Source organism: Pelmatolapia mariae, linkage group LG3_W (genome assembly GCF_036321145.2).
Source record: "Pelmatolapia mariae isolate MD_Pm_ZW linkage group LG3_W, Pm_UMD_F_2, whole genome shotgun sequence".
Classification (NCBI taxonomy): Eukaryota; Metazoa; Chordata; class Actinopteri; order Cichliformes; family Cichlidae; genus Pelmatolapia; species Pelmatolapia mariae.
The window spans coordinates 53,266,907-53,279,791 of record NC_086229.1 but is presented as its reverse complement, the minus strand read 5'-3'; the positions used below and the strand labels follow the sequence as shown (position 1 = coordinate 53,279,791).

Below are 12,885 nucleotides of genomic sequence, written 5' to 3'. Positions count from 1 at the left end.
AAGCAAACCAACCACCCAGGGCTTTTTTTTCCTTCCTGAATTCATGGCATCTAAATTTGGGTGCGTAGGCCTGCCAGGGATCCCTGAAGGAGTTTCCAGCTGTCAGAGAAACAGCTGTTACTTCACTCAGCAGCAGAGCGACTCAAAAGAACACCACTTACGGTGGTACAGAGCAGTCAGCCCTGTTATGTAACTCAGCGCTAAATCGTGACCAACATCAAACGTCACATGGAGTTTCTCTGGACATAATCGAATGAGAGGAGCCTGCTTTCCATAATCAGTCACTGTGGATGCAGCAGAGCTGGGAATCCCTGATCTGCACAACTGTTTCTGTCAGAGAGGCAGTGTGTGGATGACGGCCACTGACAGCATCGTTTAACAAATGGAAATAAATTGATAAAGAAGCATCGCAGACCTTCAGTCAAAAATCAGAGACTGTCTCAGAGTGCTATCTCTTCCAACCCAGTGGATGCAAATGAAAGGTCCAAAAATTACTACTTTCTTGTTAAGAAGTCTCCAAATTGTTCTTTTTTACATGAGCCATATCCTGAAACTCAAATCTCAAACAAAAGAAAAATTAAAACTACAAAAACTTGACAAAACTTTACAAAATACAGCTTCACAGAAAGGGCCCTTGGTGGTTGAGTCTGCAGCAATGAGCCCATTCAACCTGTAACGAGTCTGCATTTGTGACTGCTACTACATAGAGGGGATCTTCTGACTCAAAATGGTCTGTTCGATGGGCGACTATGCCTGTAAGTACAACTGTGCTACACATACAGCACTGTGCAAAAGTCCCAAGCCTGCCCTCATTTCTTTACATTTTGAGTCAGACTTCCCTTTTATTTGTTTACACTGGTCTTGAGCAACAGCTCTGCAGGCTCTCTGAAGGTCTTTCAACATTTTTCTTATGACTTTGGCTGCCTTTTCACCCATTTTCAGATCAGTCCTTGTAACAGACCATTTTTCACAGGAATGTTTTGTTGTTTGTTAACACTGACCTATGAATCATTTAAGCATAAAACACCCACCTAACTCAAGGGACCAGTGTTGTGTCAATAAATAACACAACTTATCAAAGAACCTATCTTAAATTCTGTATTTAGGCACTTTGTTACTAGTAGCCTGTTACAAAAGTACATAATTTGTTCCCAATTCCTTCGTTTGAAAAGTACAGTCTGACAGACGTTAAATAATTTTTGCACCAACGAGGTGATTCCTAAAGAGTTATTAGCTGAAAAATCAGCATCTCTCAGTCCTAAAACATTTTTTGGAAACTATACAAGTGGCGGACAAAAGATGAAGTAGCCGGCATCAAAACAAAATAAAATAAGCAGCAAAAACCGAGATGCATCTGACCCTTTAGTTGATCTCAGGTTGGAGGCTTTGCCACAGTTTGGCGCTACATTTCAACCAGTGGTGTTGGGCATCTTCTCAAAACTGATGGAATTATGAGCACAGAGAAGTGCTGTCAGATTATAAGCCACCATGCAGTACTGCCAGGAACGCATTTGATTGATGACAGCTTCATTTTTCAGCATGCCAATTTTACCTAACACACAGCCAGTAAAAGCATACACAGATAGAAAAATAGGGAGGGGGAGGAAAAAAAAAAACAACAAAAAACAAAACAAAAAAAAAAACACCACACACACAGATGACAACTATTGGTCATGGACTGCCCCAGAGCCCAGACCTCAGCATTGTCGTTTGGGATCAACGGGATAAAGAACAGAACTAAAAGGACCAAAACACGAAGCCTGGAGAACCATTCCTGAAGACGACTTAAAGAAATTACAAGAAAGTTGCCTAAGATAATTCGTCAACACAACCTGAACTAAGGTCATCATATCAAAAACTGACTTTCATTTTCAGTTAATTTGTACAACCTGTTACATACTGTATTTCAATACATGGAAATACAGTATGTAAGGCAGGTATTTCCCATTTTCCTAGCAAAATATAAAGAAATGAGGGGGTGGAGTCTGTACAGCACTAACAGAATGAGCACCTCATATGTCAAAGGAGATGTAAGGCAGATGTATCCTGGTGTGTTTATGGTACAAATCTGAGCATCAAAGACCTGGAGACAAAGATGACTGCAACATTAATGATCCTTCTACATACAGGTCATCTACAGACATTTGTTCAGCTTAACTTCCACAAGATAAGAGTTTATTGCCCAAAACTCTTTATGACTCGAGCTGAAAGACACGGTAAGTGAGTGTGGAGCATTTTAATGAAGTTATCAGACAAAGAGCATAGTTCGCCAAATTGAATCCGATTCAGCACGGGTAGAGTCACGCACTGAACAGAAATAAAACGGGTGCTGAGGAACATTAAAATCCACTAATGTTTTTAGACATGATGGATTTCTTTATAACAAACCTGCATTTTCTGCTAGAAAATCTTGGATTTCCTGCCTGAATCTGCTGTGCAACTCACTTTTTAGATATTCAAATGCATGCCCGCCCACATCAGTTCATGAGGAAAATGTTAATATTCATAGATATACAATATGAATATATAGAGAGTCACAACCATGATATAAATGAACTCAAATAACTACACTCTGTCCTGAACTGGGGTGTTGCTACCCGTGTAGCCAACTCAAACTTTTACTGAGCAGACTTCTTGCAGTGGTGGCATCCGATTACAGCACCACGCTCATAATTCAGCGAGGTCTTTAAAAAGAGCCACTCTGTAAAGCAGACTGCATGGCCAGGTGCCTGATTTCATACGTCTGTGGCAATAAGACTGAACTCAAATATTAAGAGGAAAGGTCCCATACTTTGGTTTATATGGTGTGTATTTTGTGATTTATTTATTTATTTTTTCCAATTTACGACCCAAAAAATCCTCGCGGGACTATTTTAAAAGGTCAAACACCGATAATCATTTAGCGCCTGTGCTTCCTGCCAGTACGCTGATCAGACTGTGTAATTCTCCAACTCCACCGCCTTGAAGATGCTGGACCTTGTTCAGATGTGAAGACCTCTGTGAGCAAGAGACACACTCTAACCAGAACGTGCAGCAGGTGGAGAACTGGTTCATGTGTCAGCAGGCTGAGCTCACAAAGGCCGAGGAGCAGAACAAGAACTGCAAGCTTCAGTTCAATGCTGTGGAGTCTTGAGTCTGAGAAACTCAGAGTCTATGTTATTCCTTGTCACCAGGAAAGGATAGCATGACTCGAAGTTTTCAAGAGACTGAAAGAGTACTTTCTTTTTAAGAACAGCTTTTATGGGTGAACTGACAAGTTTCCTGCTTCAGGGTCGGCTATCCCTCCACAATAAAAGGAGCCAGCTGAGGTGGTTCAGCCATTTGATTAAGATGCCTCCTGGGTGAGGTGTTTCGGGTATGCCCTCACAAGAGGAGGCCCTGGGTAGGCTCATGTCATGTCCTGACATGACAGAGAGATTATGTCTCTCAACTGGCCTGAGAAAGCTGAGAGAGCTAGAGGAGGTGGCTGAGGAGAAGAAGGGCTTCTCTACTCAGGCTGCCGCTGCCTAGAAAAGCAGCAGAAAATGGACGGACGGGTGGTTTGTTGGGTGCAACCGTGATATTTCATGAGTGTGTTTACTTCACACTTAACTTGTTAAGTGTTCTAGCCCAGGGATGGGCAATCTCAGTCCACGAGGGCCGGTGTCCTGCAGGTTTTAGATGTGTCCTTGATCCAACACAGCTAATTTAAACGGCTAAATTACCTCCTCAACATGTCTTGGAGTTCTCCAGAGGCCTGGGAATGAACTAATCATTTGATTCAGGTGTGTTGACCCAGGGTGTTATCTAAAACATGCAGGACACTGGCCCTTGAGGCCTGGAGTTGGCCAGAGGCCTGGTCTAATCTAAATGAGGCAATTTCTTGCCCCAACACACCAACAGGTGAGACCAAAACACCAACCACAACATATAAAAATGAGTCAAACCAATGGGTGGTGTCATTGTGGCTAAGTTCTACGTTTAATCTATACCTGACACTAACTTAACCTGTACATACATCTACATTTTACACTCAACTATTTCTCAGTGTCCATAGTAAAGCAGTCCCCAGTGAGTGCACACCTCCTTGGACTTGACATAAAACTAAATTACTCTGAAAGATCCAACACATCCCGTATAACAGAAATACTTCGTGAGTTGGACTCTTTCCATGACATTTGTATTAAGAAATTAAGATAAACATTGTAGACGTCACCTTTAATCCCCATAGTTCACCCCGGCAGCAAACTACCCAACTCAGAAAAGCTAAACAAAGCCACTTCACAGAGGGAGGAAATCGAGTTAAATGCACATTTATTGGAGTGAATAAAGCAGAACATCATCCTACCTAGGTGAGGCATGGTGATGGTGTCGTTAGTATTGGTGGAGCCCACATTAAAGATGACCACCGCAGAGGCGTTGTGGGCTGCAGCGTGGCGGATCTTGTCCTTGTAGGTGCAGTTGCCCCGGGCTATCAGCGCCACCCAGGCCCCGGCCTGAGCGGGCACCGCAAAGCGGGTGTTGGGGTCGCAGGCCTGGCGGTCGAGCGGTGCTGCGGGTAGGACCAACACCCCCTTGGCGTCCCGCTTCGGAGAGTGCTCGCCATATCGCCCGCACTCCGTCTTATCGGTGCGCAGCTCCGAGGTGGCCGGGTCCACGTAGGTGATGTTGACGAAGGCGGTGTACCACTCCTCCCGCTCGGCCACGGTGAAGTCCAGGCACAGCAGGTGGACGAAGCAGAAGGAGAGCAGCCACGTAGAGAGGGCCAGGCTGCGGCAGGCCGCCACCAGCGAGCCCGGGGCCATCACGAGCCTCCCCGGGGTGAGAGCGAGCTGTGAGTCGGTAGGTCGGATGAGCCCGGTAGCTTCAACGCTGGAGCCTCCTACTCCACCATGCTAAAAGGCAAAACCACCAGGAGCGTGTTTAACTCGCTTATACTCCCCTTTTTTCACAAGAAAGAAAAAAAAGGCTGTTTTTAGCCGCTCCCCTCCACTACTCTCAGGCTACCTAGCAGCAGACGCCTGTTAGCAGTTTCCATTTCCAGCCGTCGCCGTTAACTCGATGAGAAACACCCACGAAAAAACTCCTAAATGCGCACAACTAAAGGAGAAATCACCGCAGCAGTGACGCGACGTGACCCCGCCGAGGTGAAGCACCAGGCGGAGGGCTGAGTGCGCACAGACGTTAACAATTTGTTGGAGATTTAAAGCTAAGTGCAGCTGCAGCACCAGGCCAGCGCGGCTGCATTGTTTTGACTGGGCCACGGTCCGCTGGTAAAGTCACGGAAATGTGGACTGCTAGCTCCGGTTATTAGTCTGCAAAATAAAAGCATTTCTTTTTCTTTGATTATGAGTCTATGATGCTCGAATAAAGCTTTAATTGTTCGTCAGATTACAAAACAATTTCTATATTTTTATGAAACAATGTCCATCAGGTGTTCTGACAGTCAACATTTACAAAAGAAAATCTAAGGTATTTTATTTTGAAGGTCACCAGACGTTGTTTATCTGAAGGACTTAAAGCGCTCGGATGGATTTGAAGAAATTAATTCTAAACAGCGCCACCAAGCGACACGAGCAAAATCTACAATGTCATTATAGTTACAAATCTGGGTCGTAGTTTTAATGACTTTATTATTATTTCTGAAGAGGGCACATTAATAGCAAATTAACTGTACACTATTTTTATGGGTTTTTTTTGTTTTGTTTTGTTTTGTTTTTAACTTTTTGTCTTTTGCACCAAATTCACCAAATAACTTGTTCATGTTTGTCATTATATAAAGCTAAATTTAATTAGGGCCCGAGCACCGAGAGTGCGAAGGCCCTATTGTATCTGCTCTGTTTATTATTATTATTATTATTATTTTATTTTTTATTTTTTATTTTTTTTACCGAAATGAATTGCCTTTTTGAGGGCTTTAACATGCTCAAAAACTCATGAAATTTTCCACACATGCCAGGTCTGGTGAAAAATTTAGTATTTTAATGGTTTTACATATGAGCACTGGGAAATGGCTCTAGAGCGGAACTTCTATTTAAGGAAAACAAAATGAAAAATAAATACATTTTACAACATAATAAAATACTCTGACAAAAATAATGATCTTTGTTGTTACTATAAAACAACAAGTACTGCCCAAATTGAAATCATAAACACACTGTAAGCTCACTAACACAGAGAGAGAGAATTTATTTAGGACCTTCTCTCTTTACCTGTTTATATATTGATAGTCACTCACATAGCTGGACTGGCCATCGGGCATTTGCCCGGTGGACCGATGGTAATTTTTAGTTTTTATGGGCCGATGTTTTGGTTTTTTTTTTTTCGTTTATTTTCCGTAAAGGTATAAACACTGAAAGGTGGTGGATTGGCCAGATGCTGGGAGATGTGTAAAAATAACTCAATTGTTTGGTGGTGGCTATTGCGGAGCTTCCACAGATTCAGTAACATTAGCAAGTGGTGGAGGCCAGCAGATGCAACAAGCTGGCAGGTGGATGACAGAAAGGCAGGAGGAGCAGAGAGACCCGAGAGGGTGAACTGAACTTCAGGTAAGAAGTTATGACCTGCAGTCTATCTGGGTCAGATATAAACCAAGTATAGGTGTAGTTTTTTTCGTTATGCTGACTTTTTACAGTCAGTTACAATAATTCGTACTGCGTACTAGCTAGCATGACGGAGTTCATATACTGCTGGGCGGGTGCTGTGATATTATTGATGTTGAACTTGTTTTATCTTATTTTATTTATAAGGTTAGTTATTAGACTTGCCAACCGTCCCGTAAAAAACAGAATGGTCTCATATTCAGAGAAAATATTGCCATTTCGTATTGAGGTGAAAAGGAACACAGTTTGTCCCGGACTTCAGCTACAATGAAAAAGACGCAAAGCTGGAGTTATTCTGTCTTTGCTGCACAGCTGCCTCTTCTTCTCTCATTCTCTCCCCTCCCTCTCCTGTTTCTACTTCAATCATGAAACTGATCAATGATCAGCTGATCGGCTTTTCTCTCTTGTTTGTTTATCGCCCACTTTGCGCCAGAAAGAAGAAACCAGCAGATGTCGCGCTAAACAACAGCAGCACATTTAAGCTTGATCAGCTGTTGTTAGAATGTATTTAATATTAATTTCTAGTATCAGCTGATGTTTGCTGGAGCCACAGCTGTAAAGCTGCTGGTCATGATATCGGTTTGGTTATCTGGTGAGAGGGAAACATGAAGATGAAACCAGGAGATGTCCTTACTGAATCATCAGAGCTGAGCAGGTGATGGAGAAACAGGTTTACCTTTTAGGTGACATGAATGAGTTGAAGGGAAGTTATGAACTGTTTCTGAGAGACAAATAACACCAGGATCTTTTTCTAAGTAGCTGACAGCTGGTAACTGCAGGGGCGGGTCTAGCAAAGTTTTGCCAGCGGCCCAGGCAAGGCATTAACAGGGAAAGGGGGACACAAAGAAATACTTTTCTTTCTTATTCTTATTTAAAATGTCTAGCTTTTAATAAATAATTAACTGAATCTTACAAAAAACGTTTTCATCTGATGTAAAATGTATAGAAATCCATTATTGTACATAGTAATTTTTTTAGGGTCCCATCATAATTTCTTTAGAAGTAGCTAAGTACTGTATATGATGCCACTATTTTTCCCACATTTTCTAGATTCTGTACCAGTACTGTGTGTAAAATGCCATCAAAAAGTCAATTAAGTTTTTCTTTCTCACCCGTCTTTCTATCTCCTTTCACTTTTTAAAGGTTGCCATGTTAGAAAAAATATTTTGCCCTGTCATGTTGTTTATTGATGTGGCAAATTAATTGTTTATGAAAATATATCTAAATCTGTCATCAGTAATCAGTAATGATCATGTCTCACCTCTAGTCTTTGTCTTAATTTCAGGTTTTCACCATGTGTTGTAGTTCAGGAGGTTAACTCGACCAAGCAGTCTACTTTCGGGTGCTGTTTAGAATACCAGAATAGGGAGGATGTTGTAGGTTTAAGTTTATTAGACTGATACATATTTACCAACAAGACACTGTACATCACTGTGACAACAGCGTTTGTTTTCATTCAAAGGCTTTATGGTTTTTCCTATAATACTTGGTGGGCCGGTCTCTAGTCAAAATGCCCGGGCCAATTTTTTGTCCCAGTCCAGCCCTGGTCACTCATATTCTGCTTCCAAAGACTGAAAAGATCACCCAGATAGAAATATGCAGACATGTAAGGCATGTACAGGCCAACTCAGTTTAGATGGTGACTTACAGAGGACACACTCCAGATTTCAGCATGAGAAAATGAAGACACAATGAGCCAAGTTCTCGACCATAACTTTCCTAATGAGGCAGAGGATGATCCAGTTTCTGAGAAGGACAATGGTATAGAGCATCAATTGGAGGACACAGGTACATCTAATGAGTCTGATGAGGAGGTCTCAGGTGCTCAAGCTGCTCCCACCCTTCGTGAAATGTGCAAATCCTTAAGTGACAATGCCTCTCAGAGCTCAGTATATATATGGCTTCTATATTGGCTTCCATTCACGTTTAAGCTTGATCAGCTGTTGAATCCAGAATTGAATTCAGACTCATGCTCCTCACGTACAAAGTCTTACAAAATCAGGCCCCATGTTATTTTTATGACCTTAACCCTGGAGAACCCATGGGGTCAGATCCGACCCCATTGGTTTTCTAGGGAAACCATGCGGTCAAATTTGACCCCATGGGTTCTCCAGGGTTAAAGTAGTACACATCGCTCTCACACTGCAGGCTTAATTGTTGTTCCTGCAAGCACATATAATGGTCAGGGATCAACATGAACCTATCTTCTCTGTCTATTTGATCTTAATCAATTCTGCAGTGACTCCATGTCCATAAAGATAAAGTCCAGCATAGAGCGGCTGAGTGAATGTGGTCTGGACTCTGTGGAGGAGAGTCATGGTTTCAGAGACGCTGTAGAAAGACAGAATACCTGCTCTGTGATCCAGGTACACTCCTACTCTGGAGGACCGAGGACCTGAGAGGACAGTGTGGACATTGTTGTGCAGAAATTGAAAATTGGAAGTGCAGCAATATAATGACCAAGATTTGTCATTGTTTCCAAATAAACATTTATTGAGGCTCCCTGCTCTGCTGATATTCTTGTATGCGACTGCTACATAAACTTCTCCCCCTCTCCACTCCACCTCCCAGTAACAACGTCCAGTCAGACTCTCTCTACTCAGGACCTGAAACCATCCAGTGAATCTGTCTGGATGATCAGAATAAGACTGTTGTTGTTTCATAAATGTTACTTTTCTGTTCCCTTCAGATAATAACAGATATTTGTTTGCTGTGTTTGGATCCAGTGTGATTTCCTGTGAATATTTTAAGAATCCAGCTCTGGTCTTTGGCTCTGGTGGTGACAGTAAAACATCCTCTTCAGTGACTGTCAGTGAGATGTTTGTCCATTCCTCTCTCAGAATGTCCTGTAGTTTATCTCTGGTCTCTGACACAGCTGCTGTCACGTCCTCAAAGTAGCTCAGAGGACGAATATTGATGCTGGATGAGTGTGTAGACTCACTGAGTGCTGACAGTGAGGGGTAGTTGTGTAGAAACTGGTTGTGATCCTCTGTGTGTGAGAGCTGCTCCAGCTCGCTGTCTTTCCTCTTCAGCTCAGCGATCTCCTGCTCCAGCTTCTCCTGAAGCTTTTTGACTCGACTCACTTCAGTTTCCTGCTGGGATCTGACCTGCTGCTTCACATCAGAGCTTCTTTTCTGGATGAGACGGATCAGCTCAGTGAACATCTTCTCACTGTCCTCCACTGCTTTATCAGCAGAGCCATTGATGGCCTCCACCTCCTGTTGAAGCAGCTTCACATCTTTCTCTCGCTCCTGGATTCTCTGCTGGATGTTTAGTCGTCTCACCTCGAGCTCCTTCTGCTTCTCAGTCCTTTCTGCTGCAGCTGGGACTATTTCATGGCCTTTATGTTCATCCATCAAGCAGAGATGACAGATACTCTGCTGATCAGTACGACAGAAAATCTTCATCACCTCATCATGACGAGAGCAGATGTTCTCCTGGAGCTTCTTGGAGGGGGCCACCAGCTTGTGTTTCTTTAATGGAGCTGCATCATAGTGAGGTTGGAGGTGTTTCTCACAGTAAGAGGCTGGACAGAATAAACAGGACTTGATGGCTTTCAGCTTCCTCCCAGTGCAGACATCACAGGCCACATCTTCAGGTCCAGCATAGCAGTGATCAGCTGGAGCAGCTTGGAGTCCAGTCTTCTTCAGCTGCTCCACTAAAGCTGCAAACATGACGTTTTTCTCCAGGACAGTCCTCGGTGTGAAAGTCTTCCTGCACTGAGGGCAGCTGTGGATTCCCTTCCTGTCCTCTTCATCAAAGTGGGTTTTAATACAGTTCCTGCAGTAGCTGTGTCCACAGGTTGTAGTCACCGGATCCTTCAGTAGATCCAAACAGATGGAACAAGAGAAGGTTTCTCGGTCCAGCTGAGCTCCTTTCTGTGCCATTTCTCCTCTCAGTGTCAGTGACTGTGTGAGTTCCTCTTCCTTATAACTGAAACTAGTCTGAGCTCTGATCTCAACAACATGTGTTTCTGCAGTGAATGGAGCCTGTCAGCTCTTACATGTCACCACATGTTGGTTACACCCATCTTCAAAGTGCAGATCTGAAGGGGAGGGAACGAGGAAACATGTGGACAGAGAGGAGGTGCTGTGTTTAAGAGCAGGAAGAAGAGGGAGGGTCATCAGGCTGTGCTTCACTCCAGGAAGAGGAGCAGTTTGAGAGCAATACTGTGTATTTAACACTTTTATTTACTGCTCACCTCAATGTTTAAACTTGTTAACCCTTTCTTCTATATAAATAAATGAAAAGTCCAACATTAGTGAACTCTGGACATAAATGTCTCATGGTTATAGTCACATGACCAGATTATAAACCTGTAACTGTCAGAACAGCAGAGGCTGCTGCATTAATTAAAGCATATATTCAGTAGGGTTATGTTAGCAGACATATGCTGGCTAATATAACCCTGTTTTATTGCTGGTTGTCCAAACTTTCTTTTTTCCTTTAATAGTCAGTAAGGCTACGTTCACACTGCAGGTCTTAATGCTCAATTCCGATTTTTTGATCAAATCCAATTTTTTTTGTCTGGTTGTTCACACTACAAATAAAATGTGACAGCAAACACGCTCTAGTGTGAGCGGTTCACGGCCCTCAAAGCGGCTCGCATGCGCAAAAGAAGACGTCACAGCTGGCTGGCAGCTGGATTTGTCGCCCAAAACACAGTCGAGCTCATCATAAAACGGGCAGGTGACTCGACCACGTCAGCTTCATTTGTTTATATCTTTAGCTTCTTTAAACTTGGCTCTGAGGCTCTTCAGTTTTTCTCTGACACTGTAGCCACGTTCGCTTGAGCCGTCGTTCAACCATTTCTTTGGCAATGCACTCGAACACAGGTTAAGATACGACCCTTCAAGTTTAGCTTGAATAGAATTGTCTCCCCATATGCTAATCAAGTCCAAAACCTCAGTTTCTGTCTGTCACTACCCGATCCGTATCGGAAACCCAATCGGTTTCACGCATGTGCGAAAGGTGTCTACTTCCGGCTGAAGCATTTTACGATAGTTACGGGTCAGAGTATCTGTTAAGATGTTAAGAATAATAAGTATCGCTTAAATTGTTTGCAGTAATGAAACATTTCAATATAATGTAGACAAAAACGAAAAATATAACAATAGTTACAGATCAGGACTCCCCGATCCTTACTGCGCATGTGCAAAGTCGAACCACACAAATTGGGTCCACCTGATCCGTACAGCGCACAATATTTTTGCAATATATCCAACTACCAACCTCTGTATATTTTATATATTTTATTTTATTGTTTACTCTATTTAATTTGTAAAATATGTATACACACACACACACACACACATGTCTGGTTTGCTATCCTCGTGGGGACATCCCATTGACATAATGCTTTCCCTAGCCCCTTACCCTAACCCTAACCATTAAAAATGAATGCCTAACCCTAACCCTTACCATAAACCTAACCATAACCTAATTGTAACCCTGACAGTAAAACCGCATTTTGAGTGTGAAAATTGCTTTCAACCCCGAGGGGACCTGGATTTTGGTCCCCACGGTGCAGAAAGTCCCCACCAGGATAGTAAAAGTCAGATTTTGGTCCCCACCAGGATAGTACGAACCCGTACACACACACACACACACACACACACACATATATACACACATATTTAGTAGACACATTCAGTAATATGCATACACTCTTATATTGTACATATGATGATGTGACAATAAAAGTGATTTGATTTGCATGTGCAGATGTATTCTTCTTCTTCTGTTTCGTTTAATGGAAGTTTACTCCCCAGTGTACAAGGATACCGCCACCTGCTGACTGAGCGAATGAGCCCTATTGTAAAATGAACTAGCATCATTACAAACGCGTGTTAAATTTGATTTAGTGATAGTCGAGTGTGTTTATACTCCTCTGTGTGGAGAGGATTGTTGGAATAGTAATGATGATGTCCGCTATCACTGCCAATTGTCAGTAAACACTTAATCTGGCTGATGAATCTTCACGTGACACATTACTAAGTCAGTATTATTAAGTCTGTAATTAGGTGCAATTCTTCTTATTTTACGCCGCTGTTGTTCAGTCGGGGGACGCACTCTGTTGAGGAGAAAAGCGTGAATTTGTTTGTATACAGATTATCCATTGTTTAAATGTCCCGGGCAGTCGAAAAGGAGGCAGAGCTGTTGAGAAATGCTATGAGCTAACCGTGTCACTCAAATACATTAACTGTCGCAATGTTGGCAAAGAGAGGAAGTGACGTAAGATTTGCGCATGCGTGGTACCGATCGGGTTTCCGGTACCGATCGGGTATTGACACTGTCAATTGAC

At 42.7% G+C, this 12,885-nt stretch overlaps 2 protein-coding genes across 2 annotated transcripts in view; both read right to left on the bottom strand.

Moving 5' to 3' along the window:
* The window catches only part of LOC134624648 (RING finger protein 150-like), a 28,454-nt gene extending 23,167 nt beyond the window's left edge, over positions 1 to 5,287 (bottom strand). Inside the window, exon 1 of the mRNA XM_063469672.2 lies at positions 4,328 to 5,287. Coding sequence (XP_063325742.1) covers positions 4,328 to 4,784 — 457 coding nt within the window. The 5' untranslated portion in view covers positions 4,785 to 5,287. The remainder of the gene's footprint in view (positions 1 to 4,327) is intronic.
* A 3,429-nt stretch (positions 5,288 to 8,716) lies between these two features.
* LOC134624647 (tripartite motif-containing protein 16-like) lies at positions 8,717 to 10,719 on the bottom strand. Its single transcript, XM_063469671.1, has one exon. The coding sequence runs from the start codon at positions 10,466 to 10,468 to the stop codon at positions 8,795 to 8,797; it is 1,674 nt and encodes a 557-aa protein (XP_063325741.1). The 5' UTR covers positions 10,469 to 10,719; the 3' UTR covers positions 8,717 to 8,794.
* Between the last annotated feature and the right edge of the window lie 2,166 nt (positions 10,720 to 12,885).